The 22,883-nt window shown below is 41.0% G+C and overlaps 2 protein-coding genes across 3 annotated transcripts; one reads left to right on the top strand and one right to left on the bottom strand.

Annotated features, from left to right (window-relative positions):
• Window positions 1-2,636: 2,636 nt before the first annotated feature.
• ist1 (IST1 factor associated with ESCRT-III) lies at window positions 2,637-8,739 on the bottom strand. Of its 2 annotated transcripts, XM_066648125.1 has the most exons (10): window positions 8,589-8,738; window positions 7,270-7,370; window positions 7,005-7,185; window positions 6,835-6,922; window positions 6,649-6,732; window positions 6,447-6,557; window positions 6,171-6,350; window positions 5,782-5,892; window positions 4,542-4,590; window positions 2,637-4,436 (listed from the first exon to the last, which is right to left on the bottom strand). In XM_066648125.1, the coding sequence occupies exons 2-10, from the start codon at window positions 7,355-7,357 to the stop codon at window positions 4,270-4,272; spliced, it is 1,059 nt and encodes a 352-aa protein (XP_066504222.1). In that variant the 5' UTR covers window positions 7,358-7,370; window positions 8,589-8,738; the 3' UTR covers window positions 2,637-4,269. The 2 variants fall into 2 exon arrangements, 1 of the variants encoding a protein (XP_066504222.1); XR_010795772.1 differs by having other exon boundaries at window positions 4,337-4,436; window positions 4,542-5,892; window positions 8,589-8,739.
• Window positions 8,740-9,484: 745 nt separating this feature from the next.
• LOC136672293 (uncharacterized) lies at window positions 9,485-15,676 on the top strand. The gene is made up of 19 exons (XM_066648284.1): window positions 9,485-9,862; window positions 10,030-10,133; window positions 11,307-11,357; window positions 11,443-11,556; window positions 11,661-11,759; window positions 11,847-11,891; window positions 11,975-12,055; window positions 12,176-12,325; window positions 12,413-12,456; window positions 12,593-12,662; window positions 12,777-12,863; window positions 12,957-13,055; window positions 13,138-13,221; window positions 13,462-13,566; window positions 13,756-14,509; window positions 14,615-14,732; window positions 14,882-14,929; window positions 15,040-15,107; window positions 15,207-15,676. Exons 1-15 carry the CDS (start codon window positions 9,694-9,696, stop codon window positions 13,894-13,896), a joined length of 1,443 nt encoding a protein of 480 aa, XP_066504381.1. The 5' UTR covers window positions 9,485-9,693; the 3' UTR covers window positions 13,897-14,509; window positions 14,615-14,732; window positions 14,882-14,929; window positions 15,040-15,107; window positions 15,207-15,676.
• The last annotated feature ends 7,207 nt before the right edge of the window (window positions 15,677-22,883 follow it).

Genomic DNA, 22,883 nt, shown 5'->3' with positions numbered 1-22,883 from the left:
ACAGTGTGTGGTGAATATGTAGAGATATTTATAATAGCATAGTTTTTCCACACTCACACACTCACAATAAGCAGGAAGACCATTCACCACAAGGGGGTGCTATTACCACTCATGTAGCTTTTAGGGCTTAAGTGCATCAATCCAGTGTCCTCGTTTTTCATATTGCAAGGATCAGGAACAGTCTTCACATGGTGATAAAATTCCGTAATAATAGTCTGATTAAAATGTCTCATTTACATCAAAGTGAAAAAGCAGTCTCCATCTCTGTCTCCATGCTATCCTTGCAGAGATAACACACTCTCAAGTTTAACATTTATCAGACCATTGCTTTGGGGCAAGTCAGACTTGGGGGACTTTATCAGTAATCACAGTACTAGATGTTCTTGTCTGTGCTGCCAGTCTCTGATAGCCTTTTTCGCATATTAACATAAAGTGATAGAGTACGAGACCAGAAACGTGTCAGAACTCCACTATGGTTTTCAGAGGAACCATACAGAGAATATGTCAAATAACATGTTAACAAAATGTAAGATACCTACTGTTCTATTAATCTATATAAGGCAGTGATTACATTTAAAACACACCAGTTTCACAGTGTAATGGCCGATTGGGTCTCTGGCTGGATCTGCACTGTGTAATAATGCACTCCCTGTTCCTTGAGATGCTAATGAGAGGTGAAATGTTTTAAAACTGTAAATAGTTGTTATAAGTGGGTGTGACAGTGGAAGACCTTTTCATAAAGAGTCAGAGAGTGGAAGCTGATGGAGTTTGACAGTGCAACACAACCCTCAACCAGCACACACATATTTAGATGGCCATGTCTTTGCTTATTTTACATTGCCCCTCTCCCTCACCGCTCTCCTTGGCTGTCTTGCCATGTCCTGTTGTGTCCTGCATGTGTCATCGCACTCAGAGCCGCCACCATTGCTGCACCAGCCCATGTACCCTGTGTTGAGTTCACATTCATATGCTCCGAAGCCTAGTTGTGTGGTTTTTTTTTTGTCTTGACTTCCATCAGTAACATGCTCATGACAGCTTCAGATCTGTTCAGATTCATTGAGTTGGTTTGTCTTCTCAGGTAAAGATGGAAAGAAATTACTGTGGATGTTTGTCCTGTCTGGACACCCCTCTAGGCCACAGTGAACATGGTGTTTGCAAATGTTTGGAAATGTGTGGTACTTAAAATCACAGTCTGATCTGGACAGGCTGCATTTGTAAGGCTTGGATTAGTTTCACGTTAGGAGAGAGAGAATTTGAAAATTGAATCACATTGATCAACCATTTATCATGCGCCTAGTATATTTACTTAACAGCACACTGCAAATACAAGCTGGGCTCCTTCAAATTCTAATACTTAAATGTTCAGCAACAGATCTTCACTCCCTGGAGTTCAAGACCCAGTGGTCACATACGGAGGTGAGGGAGTGACAGACGTGGCAAGTGTGTGAGATGAATCCTTGGTAACGACTGAGGCATGAGGTTTGTTATCCAAGTCTTCTTCCAAAATGGCCTCCAATCCCATCACTACCTGTGGTGGTCCTGTGGGCACCCTCAGCAGTAAAGATCAGGGTGAAAAGGGGGCTAACTAAAGGGAAACCAACAGATGTATTTCTGTCTGTTATTGTAGGACTACAAAGTGCAGCTATGATCAGTGGAGCTGGTATAAGAGACAGAGGCGCCCCCTAGTGATTATTACGAGGAACGTGCACTTATGCCTTCATTTTCCTAGTCTATTATATGTACTATGTGGACAAAACTTACTGGAGACCTTACAATAATGCACTTGAAACCAATGGTGTTTGTATTTTGTCTTCATTTGCTGCAGTAAAAGTTTCTGAGAAGGCTTTATAATAGATAATGAAAATCAATTCATTAGGATTCAGTCAAAAGAACATTAATGAGGTCAGATTCAGAGGTTAGGTGATCTATTCTGGATCAAACTCCACTGCAAATCACACCAAAGATTGGTTTGAAGGATTGAGCTCTGTCCTAGGGTCCATTGCGCACTTTGGCCTTAAAGTAACCCTAGGTAGGATTTGGGTTTTTGCTCCTGAGGCTCCCCCTAGTTTATTTCATTTTTTACAGCACTGTATTAAAACCAATGGGGAGGGGTGGTTTCCAGTTTCCACAAGAGTAGCAACGACAGATGCTCTATCTTCCTTATTGCAGTACCACCATGATTTTGAAGATGTAACTCATTCATTCATTCATTATCTGTAACCGCTTATCCAATTTAGGGTCGCGGTGGGTCCAGAGCCTACCTGCAATCATGGGCGCAAGGCGGGAATACACCCCGGAGGGGGTGCCAGTCCTTCACAGGGCAACACAGACACACACACACACACACATTCACTCACACCTACGGACCTGGAGCTGTGTGACTGCGACACTACCTGCTGCGCCACCGTGCTGCCAGATGTAACTTTAAGTTCTAAATATTACATAGTATTCCTTTAAGGGGTATGTGCAGGTGGAGGTACAGACAACTGAATGTATGTCCAGAGTTGGTGTACTTTAAAATTGGCAAGTACAGCTAATTTAAAGGAACATCTACAACCATTTGGGCATAGGCTGTTTTCATATTCACACGTAATACAAGTTTTAAAAACATCAATTTTCTGCAATTATCGTTTTTAATGCATTAAAAATATATACATTCTCAAACACATGATTCAAAGTAGTCCTTTATTAAAATCATTCTTTAGGAGTAGCGTCAGAAACGTTATGAGCAAATATACTTTATTATACGATCGTCTGATATGCTTCTTATACATGTTAAAATTAGACCCAAGCATTCCTAATATCCCCCATATTGCTCCATTAGCTGACTGCAGGGGTTGCTGTGCAGTAGTGTTACAGGCCTCGTTTTCAGAGGGGATAAATAAGAGTTTAGGAGTGGAGATGGGGCAATAAACAACAAAAGGCAGAGTAAATACAGTTAAAACGGCATCAACTAATCCTCTTATAACAAAACTATAACTAACACAGTTCAAAAGCAAAGTGACTTCACATAAACAAACAGGAAAAAAAATGATATTAAAACCTTCACCAAACAAAAGACTAATCTACAGTTAGCGGTCTGAATGTCGTTCAACGCACCAGCTTACAAGATGGAAACGTCCCAGAATGAGGAGTGGAGGAGTGGAATGCAAGGCCACAAATGAGGAGATCCGAACAAAGGTGAATGTAAATGCAGCAAGGCAAAAACTCAAAATGTACTAGAAACAGTGTACGCCACAATCAACCTCCTACATTCAGTCCTCATCAGTAAATTACACTTCAAAATCATTCAGACTGCATCTCACTTAACTCTTAGGTGATTTTCATTTTCACACCTAAAGTGTACAGAAGTCTTAATCACAATTTTCGCAATAAAATGAAAAGTGAAACTGACAAAAAAAAAATTTTAATTTGAACAACCATGCTCTGCTAATGGACTATTGGTAAATAATGACTACAGACATACATTAGAAGCAAGTAACTGCCAAATTTCTGTCAGGTTTAAAATAGCTCTCATCCCAAAAACTTTGAATGCAAGTCATTCAAAAATGTCCCATCAGGAATGCTGTAGATGGCAGGGTTATTACATGTCATACAGAACAGCCATACCTCTACACTGAATGTTATCAACGTAAACAGGTTAAACCAGCTTGTCTGTCCTTAAAGCTACCGGAAAAGACAGCTCTTTCCCGTCAAAGAGATCAACGCCACAAAACTGAGTTTTTGGTTTCCACTCCTGCTTTCATCAAACATTTTAACGATACTGTAAAAATATTCCTCGCTGATGGCACTCCTACCTGCTGAACAAAGCTCCAAGGTCGAATGACAATCATGTCATACCACCTGTGTGTGGCAATGCCTTCAATACTACACTACAGATGACTCACTTCAACTCGTACTCAAAAAGGCCTTATATGCAAAGTGCTTAAAAAAAGGGTTCTGCATTTGTCTTAAACCAATAGTTTGTTTGTAGTGAAAAGTCTTGAATAATGGTGTACAAATTTCTACCAATAATAGGTCACAAATGTTGAAAACTCCACCATTTCCTTCATTCAGAGTAATGATTAAAACATTAAACCTCCACCAGAAGTACACCAGAAAGACACCACTGTGGTTTTGAATGAGGTAAGATTAAACTGATGTCTGTAATGATTAGAAATCATTGCTGCAGATGAAAATTTGGGGGTTGATATCTGACCAGGGCTTATTCCATCTCCTGAAAGCTCCATCCACAAGAAAACACAGCGGGTACGTTGGGCATCTGAGGGATTAGGTCTTCTTCTTCAGCTCCTCAAAGCGCCGCGACAGGTCATCAAAATCAATGTCGTCTGAGGCTGTGGTGTTTCCACCCAAGGAAGAGGCAGGGAGTGTGTCAGGAACAGAGGGCAGCTCAGGAAGTGCATTGTTATCATAGATCTGAGAAGATGGACCAGGCCCTAGAGTAAAAATAGACCACATTAAAAAAAACAGCACAATAATGTTCCAACCTTGATTAACTGTGAATAATTAGAGCCTTGGATGGACACATCAGTTGAACATACCTGGGACCACCTGGGGAGAATCAGATGGTTTAATCGCCAAGTCATCGATCTTTTAGGAGAAATATAAACATGTTAAAAATAATTACAATATATATTCTTTAGGGCTGGCCCAAATTTTTTAAGGCTTTGAATATATGTCAGTATTTCCAAACAAATACTCAATAAATAATAATTGTTACTGCGGTTCCAAAAGTAGTTAGAAAAAGAACATTAATTGAGAGGCTGAAGCCCAGCTGCACAAGTGCCATACGTCACTAGAATAAAATCAGTGACAGCATGTCTTTCAATTAAAACAGACTTATAGTCTTGTATTGATTTACATATGTAACAGATAAATCATAATTTTCTAAAGCAAGAGAAGCACCACTGAGGGCATCCCTATGAGTTTTCTGCACAGCCATTGCAGGCTGGGTTCAGGAGACAGAGTATGAAGGCCGCAGAGCAACGCAGCTCTTGGTGCGTGTTTACAGGCCAGTGTCACTAAAGGTAACTTGCACCCATGGCTCTTCTGTCTCTGCACACACAGTGAAGGCAGCACTAGTGTTCCAGTGCTTAAATAATTAATCAAACATGTCCTGAAAGTCTTGGAAGACTAAACAGGAAGCTTATTACTAACAAATATTCAAATGATTCAGGCCAGCCCTAGTATTTATGTGTTACTACACAGAACGTATTGACAGTGTTGATGTTAGTATGTTATGTCACTCTGCAAAAACGCTTCAGTGGTTTTTCATTCCAGAGCAGACCCATGCTTCAGCAGCGTAACCACCGAGACGTTTCCGGACACAGGAAAGTTGCTCAGTGAAGATAAATATGCAACCAGGCTCTGGAAAGGCCCCGGAGGCTGCCTGCATATAGGCAAACTGGGGGAAAAACACTTAAACCTGAATTTTAAAAATGGTAAAAGGTGACCACAACATGTGGTTATGAATCACATGTTAGGATGCACATGAAATATATAATGCAGTCCCTGAAGGAATTGATAATATGTAGTGTTAAGGCCGAGTATTAACCCCTCAAACAGAGGAGACAAACATGCCACACCTCTGGGGGTTAATCCATAACCTGGCTTAATTCTGCCTGCTCCCCAAGTTAAAAAATAAAGAATTGCAGGAAAGCAATGCCACAGACCCAAGCAGTAGTGTATTAAACTATAATAAACGCCTCTTCCCTGAAAGGTGAATAGGTCGTCCTGGTCTGTCTGGAAGGTTGGGAAGGGGCGGAGAGCACTTGCACTTACAGACTCATAGGTGGGGGGGCAGCTGGGAAGCTGCGGGGGTTGCCCTCCTCTCACCGGAGGCTGGAAGTTGTTAAACCCATCGTAGGTGCCAATGGGACCATTAAAAGGCTCCTACAGACAGAAGCATACAGTTTAGCAACAATGCAGGCAACATATTGAAATGAACCCAAATCCAAGGGCAAGCGTAGCCTTAAGCTATGTTTAAGCCACTACTGCTCTTCTATAACCTTCTGGCAAATTACCAGGAAATATGGCAATGCCAAGGTGTCAGTCAGCAAAGCTCAAGCAATAATAGTTGGAATGACACAAAGGCTAAGCATTACCTGTAAACCTAACCAAGTGCTACCCCATATTTACGTGATTACAATAACTATAAATGATTGTCTTACAGCTCCTTTTGGTGGAGGGTAGTTAAAGGCTGTAGGCATGGGCATAGGCATATGCATTGGCATGGGCATAGCAGCAGCAGGAGCAGTGAATCCTCCACCGCCTCCACCTCCACCACCTGGCTTCTTGAAGTCACTGTCCACATCTATGAGATCAGCCTCCTCGCCTTGGCACACCTCTGGCTGTAAATACAGAATAATAGGAGGGAGAATGGGTTTCTGAACATTTACATGGACATCTAAGAAGAAGAAACAGAACTGTAACCTGTAACGTCTTACCCGAACCATGGCATCGGGTTCATATGGAACATTGTAGTTTTTTGCAATCTCAATGAGGTAACGCTCCACCAAAATTTTGGGTGGGGCTTCCACACTCAGTTTGTGCATGAGCTGGAAAAATACAATAGAGGTAAGGATTAAGAACAAAAAAACTATAGGATTATATTACAATAACAGTAACCAACACAGGCTTGAATCATACTCTGTCATTCACTGTTCCAATTTGATTTGTCCTACAAAGCTTGCCATACTCCTTGCTGTACTTGGCACACAGCTGGTCTGAAACCTATGTAAGAAAAAACATACGTAACTCAAACATATGTAAAACAGTTTCAGTGGAATGTAACAACACAAGGGCATTGGGTTTCACATGATTTAGGGTACTCACGGTTTTGAGTTCTGAGACTTCTGACTGTAGTCGTGGAGCAGCCCAAATGAGGGTGGACACTGCTTCCTGAAGGCCAGGGTCAAGCTCTCTGTGTGTTTAAAGAAAAAGGAACATTTCAGTAAAGAAATTAACAGTGGAATTACTCTTGGCTGCTCACATATGAAACTCACTTCATAGAGTGGATTAGGCCAAATCGAGCCAGCAGCAAGTCACAGTATAATTCAAGGATCTCCATTGCTTCCACCAGATAATCTTCTCTGATGATATGCTCCACTCTGATCCGTGCTCGCTCATCTTTCCCTGCTGACAAGTAGTCTGCAATCTCCTTGCGTGCCTTTTGAGCTAATTCAGCTGTGGATAAAGAAAAGAGAAAACAGAGTTAATATATGTACTTAAACAGTGCATATTCAGAAAAGCATAAGAAATATCACTCACTTTTCTTCTTCTCAAGGAGCTTGAGGCGGTTTATAACAAGTCTGAGATTGACACGGAGTCTCTCTGCTTTAAATCCACCACCAAGCATGATGGACAGACCACTGCGGACAATAGTTAGACAACAAAAATAAGCTAAATGTTTTCAAATTGATTGCCCACTTTCCTTAGGAGGTACTTGGGATTTCAAAAGAACATTAAAACACGTATCGCTATAGTTGCATTCATTTTTTATTACTTTATTACATAATAATTAATCAATGTAGTGCAACACATTCAATTCGCTTAAGGTCTCCAAGCATTTTGACAAAATGTGTGTCAGCTAAATTAATACAGGACATCGGTGTTCACAAACATGACTGACTCTTCAAGAGACCGTGTGGTCAATGTCACTTGATGGCATTTCCTTCAGCTGCAGATCATCAACACATTTTGGATAATCTTCTTGTGTGTGTGTGTGTGTTACAGTCAAAGAGTTGATTAGCATATTAACTCAAAACAAGATTCTGTTAATTTGTGGCGTCCTACTTTTAAACTAACATACTAAAACAACACATTCAAAATTAGCTTCTCCTAGTAATGCCAGCAACATAGACAACAAATATAACCTGGTGTTTAAACATAGATACAACTAAATTAAATGTTTATTAAGTACAATGATCAGTGTCACAAAACCAGTTAGCCAGCTAGATAACTGAGTTAATTTGGGATTAGTCTCAGACGGCTCCATATTCCCTACATACAGCACATTATAAAACAGAATATTTCTACAGCCAAAATACAGCACAGACATTGGTACAGGGAGTAGTGAGTATAAACATGGCTTTCTATTCAACGTATTAGGCATTGTTTGGGAAAGATGCCGTTCATTCTTTACCTACGTAGGGTGTAGGGAGCAATCTGAGTTTCAGCCTTCGTAAACTAACGTTCATTTTCCATAAATACACACAGACAAGGATATATATATATATATTTGCCAAAACAAAGAATCCTTGTCTAGTTTCTTACTCGAATATTCTTTTCCACCTAAAATAGTACAATACCTCCATTACATACATCTGCACCACTAATGGTTAAGTATTTAACATTTAATGACTATTTAATGATTACCTATTTGTAAAAATACCAATAAACATTCACTTAGTCATGACAACAACCAGGAAGGGCTAATGCTAACCGACTAACGTCAACTGAGCAGTCCACGTCAAAAAAAAAAAAGAGAGAGAAAGAAGCGCTAAAACAAGGACAGGGGACAAACGGGGAGCTGCTCGCCTTCGCAAAGAAATGACCTCCTCGGTAGAGTCGGTAAATTTGGTACTCACCCGGGGCTGGGAGCGCTGACCGAGCTCTGTTTATGTCGCTGTTCCTAATGAACGGAACTGGAGCTCTTCCGTGTTTGGGTGCACGCGCAGCTCCGCGGTGACGTGCTGCTCACATGAGCTGCTTTATGGAAACAATTCGTCAGCGGGAAACTCCCCGAAACCAGCGGCACCTACCGATCAACTCCACTCTCTCCGCACGCTCCAGCCCCAGGACTGCGGCCCTGTCCCAATCCTTCACTTATGCCCTATAAGGCCCTATAAGGCCTGGCTTGAAGTGAACAGTGAACCACAGCTTTAAATGTGAGAAAGTGAATGAAGGGAACAATTTCATGAGAAATACCATATACATGAAAATAAATGTAGTGGACAAAACCTTCCTTTCAAGGCTTTCAAAACTTCCTGCTTTCAAGAATGAACGTGATCTGTCTCTGCACACTCTTCAAAAATATCAAAGCTAAGAAGAAAGAGAGTGTATTCCTTGATATTAATTTGTTTTAATCTCTTCACACATTTAACCCCCTGACCTCAGTGACATGATATTGGGCTGTTGAGTGTTTTGTAGCTAGTGTTTCCATTAATGCAATTTTTAAAAAGCCGGAAGAAATCTGGAACCAGGATAATGGCATTTTAAACAATTTAGCAAAAAAATAAAGACACTTAGCAGATAGTTACGTAGACATTATTACAAACATCATGCTGTAAGAAGAAAATTGTAAACACAAATTCCACACTAAAATGCCATGCTGGTGAAGTATTGATCTATTTAATTAATTATTACATTTTAATTAAAACATCATAATTAATTAATTAATTTAAATAACTATTCATTTCCGTGATCAGTGATGACGTAGATTGATTACACTCCCGTCGCCCCGGAGAAGTTGGACACTGTTTGTTTGTAAACAAAAGTAAACATGTTTGTGTTTAAAGTTGCGGTTTGAACGTAAAGCGCTTCTACCTGCGATTTGCTTCAGTTCTTAACGGACACCTAAAGCTATCAACTGAACTTTCCAGAGCTCCTGACTTTTCTATTCTTCCTTTTTCCAGCTTTCTACAGATTTCTACAGTTTCTTTTAACTTTTCCGAGATTTTCTCCACTGTTTCAATGGAGTTTTTCGGTTCCCGCGGCTTCTCTCACCTGAAGCTGCGCCACCTGCTGTTGGCGGCTGGCACCGTCTCCGCCGCTGCTGGACTCTACGTCCTCTACTCCCGCAGGAGAGCTCGGCATCGGCCCACGACAGCGGGGGACCTCCACGTTCAGGCCGAACCTGAGGGTACAGTCATCAAATTTTAACCATTCATTTTTAAAGCTGCACAATGTGCCCTTGTTTAAATTCTGTAGCACGGAACAGAGAAACGGGAGCTAACACGAGCCTGTTCTCAAACTTACACAAATTCAAAAAGATTTTCTTTAATTCGTGTTTAATTCATTGGTTTTCAGACCCCGTAGAGACCCTGCAGTCAGCGCTGCACGAGGCGGAGCCCAGCGTATTGTCCGCTGTTCCTGAGCCTGATGTTGGACCTCTCTCCAGTGCCCAGGCTGAGGTGAGTTTTCTAAATGTTTAATCTGTATGAATCACAGCTGTAGTTTAATATATTAATGTGTAAATTTACAGTAAGTATTTTTGAAAATAAACAACCGAACAAACAAAACGCGTTTGGATGCTAAAGTGTTTCAGTTGGTTTTTATAGCAGTTGCTACGTATAAAGTGCTCGCTAAGAAGCCCTGTCGTTCCTATGGTATTATGATTAACCTTTAGGAGGGGGTGGCACGGTGGCGCAGCAGGTAGTGTCGCGGTCACACAGCTCTGGAGGTTGTGGGTTCGATTCCGGGTGACTGCCTGTGAGGTGTTGGTGTGTTCTCCCCGTGCCGCGTGGGTTTCCTCTGGGTGCTCCGGTTTCCTCCCACAGTCCAAAAACACACGTTGGTAGGTGGATTGGGGACTCAAAAGTGTGTGCGTGTCTGTAATTGCCCTGTGAACGACTGGCGCCCCCTCCAGGGTGTATTCCCACCTTGCACCCAATGATTCCAGGTAGGCTCTGGGCCCACCGCAACCCTGAATTAGATAAGCAGTTACAGATAATGAATGAAACTTTAGCAGGTGGTTAATATGGCATTACTAGGTAGTTGCATTCATTTTTCAATTGGTTGCTGGTGTGTAATTGCAGTTTCTGTGTTATCCCGTGTAGTTGTTGTTAAGGTGTTGCTACAGTGTTAAATCAACACTATAGGTGTTAACACTGAGAGTGTTAAATTATTACACTAACTGTTAATTTAACACTAATAGTGTGGATTTAACACTGCTGAATGTACTGTGTAGGTGGTTATAGATGCTTGCTTGCATATAAGATGTTTTTTAATGTAAAGTGTGATTATGCAGCAATAGTATCTAGACAGTTTAAAGTATTTTAAACCATTGCTATGTTGTTGATAGGGTGTTTCTCAGCGCTTGCTATGGAATCTAGATAGTTCTGTGTGTTTCGTGTATTTGCTAGGATGTGTGTGGCAGTTATCTCAAGTGATTGTTATGTGTTTCTTTGCGTTGGCTGTGGTGTCTAGGTGTAGTGCTTAGCAGTTCATATATTATTCCAGGTGGTTGTTAAGGTGTTGGTATGTGGTTGCTGTGGTTTGGCATAATCTGTAATTTACACTAGTTTAAGTCCCTTATCTGTCAATGTTTTGTCACGAATGTCTTTTCTGTTCTCCTCTGATGGCAGGACATCGCTGACCAGAATTGGCAGGTTGCACTCTGCCCAGTGACCACTGATGTAAGTGTGAAGACAGGCCACACTTTTGGTATGCGGTGATTGTGACTTCCAGAACTGTGTCCAACAGTGTTCTTCCTGTTTGCAGTTTCTGAAGCTTTTCCTGGAGAGGCTGGTCCCTACTTTTCTCTCCAGTGAGATGCAGAAATCTAACAGGACTCTGCACCTTTCCCACGAACGTTGGCTCTGTGGACAGTCGCAGGTAACTTACACACCTCCCCCTTTGTTCAGAGCTACACAGCAGTTGCTTTTAACAGCACAATGTGACTGATTTAGAAGTGTTTTTAATATTTTTCTATGTTACAGAGCATTTACATCAGGCGGCACTTTGTGCTGCAGGTGCGTGGGACAGTGTCTCACTCATGGTGGATCCTCACGAACGATTTCTATACGTTCACTGATGAGGTGAAATTACACTTCTTTTGTAGTTATGCTAATGTTCCTATATTGTTTTCAGTAATTATTCACAAAAGTTCTTAATTTCTCACACAGGGCCCCTGTTACTATGCCTCAGTGCACAGGATCACCATTGCTGAGGTATGACCTTGTCTTAACGTATGATAGACATGATAAATGGTGTGAGGTGTCACTTAACAGGAGTTTTATGTTGTGTACTTTAGCACATTGATGGCCGGCTGGCTAAAGTGGGCTCCTACAGCTTGACCAAGCACCTCCGCACTTCATCTGAGAATGGTGTGCAGGTAAGTAGGTTCCAGTTGATGCTAACTCATTTCTGCTTGTATCATATACCCTCATAAGCAAGGTCCCAGTTCTGCATTTTAGCCAAAGGTGCTACAGATTGGATATCTGTTGTTCTGCAGGTCACACAGTCTTTCCAGACCTATCAGGAACTGTACATCTTCGATGATAGCTGGATGGTTACTTATTGCTCTGAGCCAGAAAATGCTCCACCTGAGCCACAGCCTACGTGCACTTCCCCTCCATATGAACAGTCCAGGCCTTCAGCTGAGGTAAATTTAAAATGTCTCTATATAAGTTGTAATTACCTTTAGAATTTCAACATGGCTGTAACAAACACTGTATATTTGGTTCTGCAGGCTGAGGGTGATTGTGCTGAGGCTTGTGAAGTGCCTGCTTTATTGTGAGTACTTTATACATCCACAGCATTGAGTTGTGTTCTCAGAGTGGAGTACATTTCTCCTTTCTCTCAAAGATTAAAACTCTACTCTATCTCATCTGGGTCATGAGTACATATGGAATGTCCTTTGTTTTCACAGTACCTACATGTTGTCTAAGAGTATTACCAACTTCCCTCTTAGACTGGATGCCCTGCGCCATGCTTTTTCTGTAAGTGTTTCTTAGAAGATAAGTATTTTTACATGAATTCTCACTGTTTTTAAGTAATAAAGTCTCACCAGGCTTGACTTATCTGTGACTTCTTTTCTCCCCTTCACTTGGTAGGCCATTATGAGTGACCAGTTTTGCTGCAATCACGTCTCTGTGGCTGGCAGGATGATCCTTGGTGCGCTGGCCAGTCTAAATGCCAAGGTAAGAAAGCATGACCTAAAACACATGCATCTTGAATCATTATAAACTGAGGGGTTAATTGAAACATTCTGATCATCTGTCTCCTTCCTTCAGAATCTGACTGACTTCCAAGTGGTGTTTGACAGCTTGCTGGCGGTAGCTCAGTATCCCTCCAACCGTGAAGCTATCGAAGCAGAGCTGGCGCAGATTGGGGTGAGTTTAGATTATAGTCAAAATCAGAATACAATGTACCACACTGATTTTACTCTGACACCGGATTATCTTGTTTTCTCAGATTATGCACTACAACCTCATGGATGTGGTGTTTGAATTGGTGCTATTTGGAGTTCTTGGAAGAATGAGGCCTCAGAACTGTCCAGTAAGAGAGATTTCTTATGGCAGTAGAGACTACATAGAGTTAGATCTTAAAGGCTGTACAGCGTGTAGTGAGAACAGGGGGTTTAAACCAGTAACACAGCACTGGAACTGAGTAAACCTGCAACATAGAATATCTTACAGCCCCGATGGAGAATCAGGACTTTTCACTTGTAGAAATTCATTCTACAAGAGCAAATATATGACATTACTCTGATCTGCATTATCTCTCACACTCTTTCAGACTCCAGGGGGATTTCTCAGTTACCTCATGGCCATGCTGCACTCTCTCTTTTCCTCAACTGAGCAGAGATATCCCAGGGCAGACCAATTCCAGCTTACCATCCAGGTAACAGTCATTATCCACCATGAGAGAGCTTTAGTGGAATTGTCTTTAATCAGTTTAGATGAACATTAAGTGACTTTTTGCACTCACACACATTGATTCAGTCAAATGAAGTAAATATTTTTGTTATTTCAGAGTGAAATTCAGTTTGTACATAATTCCTCACTTGGCCTCTCTCTTTTCGTCTCTCAGAGCACGCTGTTGCAGCTCCTGGATGACGTCTTTGCCCTGGAGGAGCGTGTGTATGAGGATCCGGGGACCCTGCATTCTGCAGTGTGGGAGTATATTGAATACCACACCCAGCAGCTCCTGGACAGGCTTGAGGACTTCTAGAACACCCTCATTTCTAATCTAGCACCTGATCACCCTCTCATCCCTTCACTGCCTTTTCCTTATCCTTTCCTATGCCCGTGTGTCCAGTGTTTCTCAGCCCTGGTCCTAAAGTTCCTCTAGAGTTCCTCTTCTCTGAGCAGCTGGGTGTTCTCTCCTCCTCAGTGCACCGTATTCAGTGTATGAAGGCCTCCTTAAAGACCTGATGTTTTGAATCTGGTGTGTGTGAGCAGAGAAATGTGTGGGACAGGGCTACCCCAGGACAAGCACTGAGACACACTGAGTTACACCCCACCCCTGTCCTTTCCTTACCTTCTTTTATAAAAAAAACAAAAAAACATTCTATATCAATGACATATTAATGCCTTTATTGCTGTGTTATAGTTGTGCTATTATTGATCTGTTAGTTTGTGCATGTAGTTTATAATTAAGCATTTGTTTTTACTGATAGAAAGTTAAGAATTCACTGTAAAGCTGTTTTTAATCTCATTCTCTTTCTTCACCCACTGCTTTAGTATTTGTAATGAGTTTGAAAATATATGCTAATGCTAATTCTAACCCAAGTTCCTCGTTTCTCTCTTTTCTCTCTGTTCCTGAGCGTGCTGTGAGACGCAAGGTGGGTTGAATATGAGATTGTGTTTTATTGATGTAAATATTGGCAGTAATATATAGCACGTCTTAATGAGTAGCCTGGGCTTTGACTCTTCCTCTCTGTCTGCAGGGAATGTCGCTCACTGTGTTTAGGTTCCAGTCACTGAAATGGGGATCAAATGAGGAGACCTTTCCCGTGATGTCATCCACCGTCTTCTAGCTCCACAGCACCCCACCACATCCCCCCCGTATGTACATTCCAGTTAATCACTTTTCTGTAGTTGACTGCTGTTTTATATATAGTGTTATATGTATGGATGTGAAAGATATTTGAAGTATGTGTGATCCTGTGTTAACCATTGTCCTCCTTCTATTTTTCTCTATGTGTGTTTGACAGGAGCCTCCACACCAAGACAGAGAGCAGGGAGCGCCACTGTGTGATATGGTAACAACTCCTGCAGTAACACTCTTTGCCTGCATGTTCCCCATGTTTATTTTCTCTATGTGGATCTCGATACAGTTGAGTATTCAGATTCTTTACTTTCCTATCTTCAGCTTCAGAAGCTCTGGAAAACCAAGACCAGCTGAAGGAGTAGCCTACAACTGGCAACATTACAGACAAGGTAAGATAAACCTATTTTCATTTGTATACAAAATGTAAGAATATATATAGCATTCAGAATATGAAGAATATTAATCATACTGTTTGTTGTTTTCCTCAGGAGGAGTCAGTAAAGAAGGGGATGATTTGAAGTGTCTGCCTTTGACTCAGAGCTGGGAGAGTCCAGCGTGGGGACTGGTCTGCAGCAGGCACCAGCATGTCCACGGCTGAGACGAAGAAACACTTGTTCTCATACTTTGTATGAGGACATCTGTCATTACTCCCACGTTCTATAGATTTCATGGAGACCACCACTGGATCTTGAATCTTATTTGGTTTTAGAGCAAGGGGAAGGGTTGCTGACTGTAATGACTGTCCCATAAAACCAGAAGCAAAAAAGCCTTCCGTTTGTTGTGGTATATGCTTGAATTGAAGCCAGAATGAGCTGAAAAATCAATGTTTTGGGAGCTAAAAGGATTAAACATCATCTATAAATAGAATACCTTATCTATAAGGAACATAGGTTTGAATGAATGATAAATAATTCTTTATAAAATCTGGGTTTGAAATGAAAAGCCTCAATAAAACAAAACTGACTTAATCATCTGTGTATGTCTGTTATTTAAAGAGTCTAAAATAATGACATCCTTCAGTGCAGATTCTTGTTAGAAATTCCACCAGATGGCTCCACAAGAACACATAGACAGAAGAGTTACAGATGAATAGAAACCTGCATAAATGTGTGGAGGAAAAATAGATACAGGCACTATCTATAATTAATTCATTTTGTTAAACTCCATGTTTGGGAGCCATTAAATAATAGTGGAAATGTAGTGTCTTTACCTGTCCAATTTTAGCTTAGACAAGTAGGTCATCATATTATATGACTTTACATATTATTTAGCAGAATTAGCTAGAATTAATTATTATAAATGAATTATGCTCATGCTGTAGGTTCTTGGCTCTGAAATTGAATCTGAACTAGAAGGAATAATTCTATACAAGAAAAGTGCACACACAAACAAATAACCAAGGATTGGTTTCATCACACAACTGGTTTATTAATTGTAATATCAAATAATGAATATATATTGAGGGAACAGGGAGATTAATATATGAGGGAATTTCTCTATGATAATTATCGTAAATTCTAGAAAGGCTATTGTTTATCCCAGCAAGCATTCAGCACAAACCTACTGAGCAATGAAAGAAATGAAACCATGTGACCTTACGCATCCCGGGAGATGGACTGGGAGCATGTCGCTGACGTGCGGTGCTTCCTGGAGAACTGCAGGCTTGTAGGCTGCAGCCGCAGGTGTTCTTGTTCTCCCCCTTTTCAGACACGCTGACCCCTCCGTCGGAGCTGGTGGCATTCTGAAGTTCTCTGTGGGGACTCTCCATTATCGCTGATCTGTCGCCTTGTGAAAGACACGTCCATACAGGTCTCTCCTGGGCAGGTTTCTCCTCATCTCAGAAGATCATTCTGAGGGTGTGTGTGGCCGTCTTCTCTGTCGCTGGTCCTGAAGCTGTGGTTATTACTTTGAGAGTCTGAGGTCTCCTTAATGCTCTGGGTGGCATTGAATTTTTGCTGGAGTTAAACTATAGCTTTTCCTAAAGAGTTTTCTACAAGAGATTTAATTAAAATCGAACTTCTGTTCTATCTGGACCATGCTTGAGGGGCCCAAGACTGTTTAAGAAAGCCATGAGAGTCTGACACCTGCAGAGTCATTTCAAACCTGAGTCATTTTCCTCTTTAGCCTTGAAAAAGGCTAAAAGAGAAAAAGTGTGAAGTGAAGGTGTGTGAAAAGAAGAAGCCTAAAGTCATCTCATTTGGCGCCACTGGGCTTTTTAACCAGAATTTAGAAAACCCACCTTGAATATCTTATTGGATCTCAAAGATTGAGGATTGGAGCCTCTCTTGCTCCTGATTGGCTGTTTCCTGTACCTTGGTAGTGACATCACATAAAATTTATGACCCTTGAACAGACAAAGGCTTGAAGACCATCCCTTTTTGAATGAATGTCCCAGGATTCTGAATCATACTTTGCAATATAAAAGATCATATGTTAACACAAAGTTATATCATTAAGACAACCATTTTTTACATAATTATTAACCAACTACACACATAGTATGTGGCTACCTTGGTTCTACATAAGTTCATATAAAAAATTACTTTAAACACATGTAAATTAATCCCACCCATTTTGATTGTCCAAATTGAATTAATTTCAAACAGTAGTGCACATATGTAACTTCAAATTGTTTTAAACCAATGGGATTTAAGGTTTAATTCTATAGTTTGAGAAATTCTTCATTAAGCAATTTTATACAGAGCATAAACTGATCCTCAGGAGTGTCTCCCAAAAGATTCTTATCTTGACACTGTGGGGCCTTGGGTCATAAAAAGGTCCCTGGAGAGTGGTTTTTGAGCCTGCTCTGTGTTATCTGAAATTCCCATCTGGGCTTGTGTGGCTTGAAGATGTCTCTGAAACCAGCTAAAGTTTGGGTATTTAAAATCAATCTCAGAAAGTCACATTTCGTATTAGAAATTAATACAAATTCATCATATTACACTACACTAGCTTTCAAAATTGACTTACATGTTAATTATTTTTATAATAATAATAAAAAAGCTAATTACTATGATAAAAATCAGTTTGTGGTCTAATAGCTCATTGTTATTCACAATTAATTGTGTGAAAGTTATTATACAGGCCATAGTGTCCCTCATTGTTTCTCTCCAAAATGGTCTGCATCAACAAGTTCTAAAAATGTGTGTTATTCCAAAATGTTATTGGCCACAGATCTAAAGCCACATCATACCCCCAAAGTCTGGCCGTACTATATCTGCAGAAGGATGAATATTTCAGGTAGATACATCTGAATTTAAAGTGATTATAGTGGGACTGCCGTTGGATAAGTGCTGCGTATGGACCCTAATTCCCACTCCTGCCTGGAGGTCCTCATTGTATCTTGTCATTTGAAAGTGCTGTAGAGTTTATTGCCAGTGTGACTCCATCCAATCACTTTGACTCTCTCCGGGCTCAGGCCCCTCCCACCTGCCTTTCTCTTCTCCACCTTCACGTCACACCTTATCACTCCTGCTGTATATACTCGCTGTCTTTAGATAATAACAATAAAAAAAAGGTCACCAGTAGTAGTCTACCACTACTAGCCTTGTGTTGTGGAAGTATACAGTATCAGTTCACACTCCCTTCCCCAGCACCTTCATTGACGTCCTCTTTTTATATTATGATTATGCTCTTAATTTACCACCATGCTATTAATTCCTGCGAGAATTTCATGGATATTATTGATACTATTATTGTTAATATTATGAATATTATTACGACTATGATTAGCCATTTTTTTTTGTAATGAGCAATAAGTTACTGTGTTTTGAGAAAATGCTAAACTGTGTGTGCGGGGCTCTTCCGCCACAGGCTTAAACATGTCTGCAAAGATAGGACTGATTCTTTTCTGCTTTGTCATGAAAAACAAACAAAAAAAAGGATTAATGTAAAATGTAAATCTATATAGAAGCCATCACTGTCTGTGTACTGAAGATTAAAATGTTCTTTTGGACCGTTCCCAAAGTAATTAAAATTTAGAAAATATCAAAAAGGTCCAAAATACACTCTCCCTCTTCGGGGAGACATGTTCGTTCCGGAAGAGTCGCAGAAACCAGTCGAGTGAAGTTCAAAGCAAATCAAAGTATTTATTTAACAATACTGGATCCAGGAGAACAATACATGAAAACAGTCTAATGCCCTTTCCAAGTAAAGCTCTGACCTCTCCCAGATCTGACTCCACAGTTATACCCCATATGACGTATCCCCCTGCTGGTGAGGCGTTTCTGGCTGATTAGCATATATTAATATGCATATTTTCACATGTTATTATTCAGCTCTTTCGCGTGCAAGTTTCACACGCACCCGTGACCCCAAAAACATTCATCATGCCCTTCTGACAATATACCTTTTCTTTCCCATGCCTCCTCTTCCATGTCACCAAAATTTAGGGGAATCCTAATGGACTCCAAGATCCTCCTAAGCTAACACTTGTGATTAATGTGAGCTTGGTAAAAGCCTAAGTGCACATCTGTTCAAGGTTAGACGTTTAAGAATTTAAAAAGGTGTAAATATCACGTGAGTCATCATGCCAGTTAATCGTGCAGGATCTAAACTGTTTAAATACATGGGTAAATACTGGTTAATCATTCGTATGAGTACATATAAGATACAAGTTTTCACACAATGAATATGTAGTTATAGTTTCTAATCATCATTTAAAGATATTTGTCCACAAACATAAAGTAATAAAATTGTTTCCTACAACAATTCCCCCTTATGACGTGTCCCAAGACACGTCATCACACTCTAGGTCCTCCAAACATGTTTTTGACATGTGTTTAACCTGTGAGAGCGAAAACCTGTCGGGCAGCCAACCAACCAATTTTTTGACAGGAAAAATTCTCTCACTTGCCCCTTCTGCCCCCAGGCGGCCAAAATTTTAACCATGTCAACAGGAAGAAGTAACATTATTTCCCTGTTTGTTATCTCCCATACTACTTGTTCTACAACAGTAATTCCTCCCGCTCTTCCGCACATTCCAACATGGGTAACATATATGGTGGTGGAGGATCTTTGCCCTCCATCATACGTGTTATTGTTCTCTCTATCAGGGACCTAATACAGGGTACACAGCAGCATCCGCACGTGACTAGAATAGCGGAATACCGCTACGGCTGAAGCCATAGATATGAACACGCCTTTCCATTGTCCAAAAGTTTTCTCTAACCACTTAGTGATTGGATTGTCTACTCCCGTGTTTTCTGCCATCTCTCTAGACAGGGATTTTAGGGCTATTAAGGCTTTAGTCCCTTTTTTTTTTTGGCCCTATAGAGTTACCGGAGTCATGATTGAATATAGTGTGGCACCATTTAGGATTTATGTTACCTAAGTGTTTTGCACTCCATGTCTCGTCACCTGCTGTATGGTTAAAACAAGTGAAGTTACCTGATTCAGGAATCTTGAATGGCCCTGAGCCGGTGTTGTTTGCTATGACTGGAAAATGTTCACCAAGGCAGTACAATTAGCGGGATTAGCCATATGTGTTAAGTTAATCATACACTTAAACCCTATTGGGTCTTCCCTCGGAAATAATGGGGCTGGACCTAAAAACAATGTTGGTCTGGCTGCATCACATGCTATACACCCGTCCATGTTAGCTTCTCTGGCTTGCACATTTATCCATCTAATCCATAAGTTACTCCCTTCAAACCCTGTGCTTAATTTTACGATTTGTTCGGTTGTCCATGTAGAATAATCTGTTCCCAATATAGACTGATTCCCCCCACTGCTGTCTGTCATGTTTTTTGTGTCCTCCACGGTGTCGGCTGTTGGTCTATTTCTAACTCTGACCTTAATCCATCCCAGAGGGTCATTACCACTTACATCTACCCCGACCCCTATGAAAAATGCTGAAGACTTTTCCCCATTAGGGTCGGCTTGCCACTCCAATGCAATAGTTATCAAATTGGTTATTTGACCATTATCCCTCTGTATGTTAAGTTTTTCCCATTTCTCCCGTTCACGAGTCGCCCAACGTGTAGTCGGATTCCAATTAACATGTGTTGACCTCATCACATCTTCCCATTTATTACAGGGTCTAGCCTTATAAGCTGCTTGGTCGGTGTTTTGATTACATTTAATATTGTCGTCACGAGACCAACACAAATACACCGGCTCCCCCTTATGCCCCAGCTGATTTGTACCACATTTAACCACTTCACATAAGTTCACTGTCCATGCGGTTGTCTCACCCCAATAATAGTCTAATTCTATACCTCCCCAGCGTCTGATGCATTTTAATTTAGGCTGAGAGATGGTTGATCGTTTAGTTCTATTTAGCTGTGAAGTCGGGTCTTTAATTGTCGCGTTTGCCGGGCGTACGATCGCTGAAATATTGACAACTGTTCCCCCTACCGTTGTTAACTGTTACTGTGTGAAGACCATGGCCAGTGTTATTATCATTATACCCAATAGAGTAACGGTTATGGTTACCTGGAGCCATATCGGAATATCTGGAGGAAGTACTGGTTGGTAATGGTGTCTGTATTTTGTCCTGTCCCACCCCTTTTTTCCATACCAAGCCATTATTAAACAATCAATGTGTTTCCCCACTAAGTTTCCTTATACTTAATAAAATATTATCTATACTCTTATATGTGTAAGTGTTGAAGTTACAGGGTGCGTTTTTTTTTTTTTTTTTTTTTTTTTTTTTTTTTACAATTTGTTTAGAAAGTTCAACCTGCAAGGAAGGAAAAGGGGAAAAAAATTAAGAGTCCAAGCAACCTGTAAAAAAATAATAATGTGTTCTGGATCTTCAAGAGCTTCAGACAGCTCTCCGGTGACGCCTGTCGTTCGCAGAGTGTCCAGCTGGCACTTGTTACTAATTAGATGTTTGCTTCTGCGTCTGGTGCTCCTCTGGTGGCAGTGCTGGTTTGCACTGAGACAGGTGGTACCATGAGCTGCCTTTACCCTGGAGTCGTACCGCGTGGCTGGTTCTCTCTGTCACCCGGAATGGGCCTGTCCAGCGAGGCTCTGACCACTTTCGCTTGATGGCTCTCAGATACACCCATGGGGCCACGGCCACCTCGGGAGGTATCTCATGCTCCTCGTCTCCTCCTCTGTTTCTTCGTACCTGCACAGATAGTTCCTCACACACTGATTTTAGTTTCAAAAACAGTTGACGATACTCATCTGTGTTCGTCCCAGGCGAGCCCGCATCAGGACTCAGTCTTGTTTTTGGGCCTGGGAATGCTACGCCTCTGACCAGTTCAAATGGGGAGAAGCCTGTGCTTCTATTAATAGAGCTCCGAATACTGATCAGGGCAATTGGTAGGGCATCTAGCCAATTCATGCCCGTGGTCAGTGTAATCTTAGCTAATTTAGATTTCAAATTTTGATTCATCCTCTCCACCTGACCTTGTGAGGCAGGATGATACACACAACCATAGCTATGGCGCAGCCCCAGCGACTGCTCCACCCACTGTAGTGTTATGCTCGTGAAATGACTCCCGTTATCTGAAAAAATTTTCCTAGGAAACCCAAGGTTCGGAATCCAACAATTAATCAGAAACTTACAGACTGATTTTGCATCTTCCCTCAGAGTGGGGACTGCCTCTACCCACCCCGAGAATCGATCTACAACGACAAGGAGATATCTATATCTCCTAATGGGGTCAATCATATCTGTGTAATCCATTTGAATCTCATGTCCATGAGAATCTGGCAATGGAAACCTTCCTGGAGCTAATTTAAATGCTTTTGCTACGTTCTGAGTGTTACAAATGTAGCCCTTGGAAGAAATAAAAGAGGAAGATTATGTTTTACAGTTTAAGTGTTTTAGTTGTAAATGTAAATATAAAGTAACAGGAAAGATAGGCATTTTCAGAAGGAAGCAAACAAAGGGTTAATTGAAATGATTATATAGTTTTGAAAAACTTAGTATGAAGTTTGTTTGGGATGTACAGAACCAACATGTGCCTGGTGCAATCTAACTTTAGGTGGGTATCAATAATTCTTTTGGGTTCGTCCTTATTGGATAGATTTGATTTTGTGTTTCCTTGGCTCTTGTGATTAGCTCCTAGAGAAAGGGGTGGGGACGAAAACGAGAAAAAAAGAAAGAGGGAAAGAACGCGGGAGACACGAAGAGAGGAGAGACGACGGAAGCACGGGTGTAGTTCAGTGGTTTTATTTCAAGGTTATTGGAGTAAAATGGTTTTAATATT

Source organism: Hoplias malabaricus, chromosome 16 (assembly GCF_029633855.1).
Source record: "Hoplias malabaricus isolate fHopMal1 chromosome 16, fHopMal1.hap1, whole genome shotgun sequence".
NCBI lineage: Eukaryota > Metazoa > Chordata > Actinopteri > Characiformes > Erythrinidae > Hoplias > Hoplias malabaricus.
This window is presented reverse-complemented; position numbering and strand designations above follow the sequence as displayed.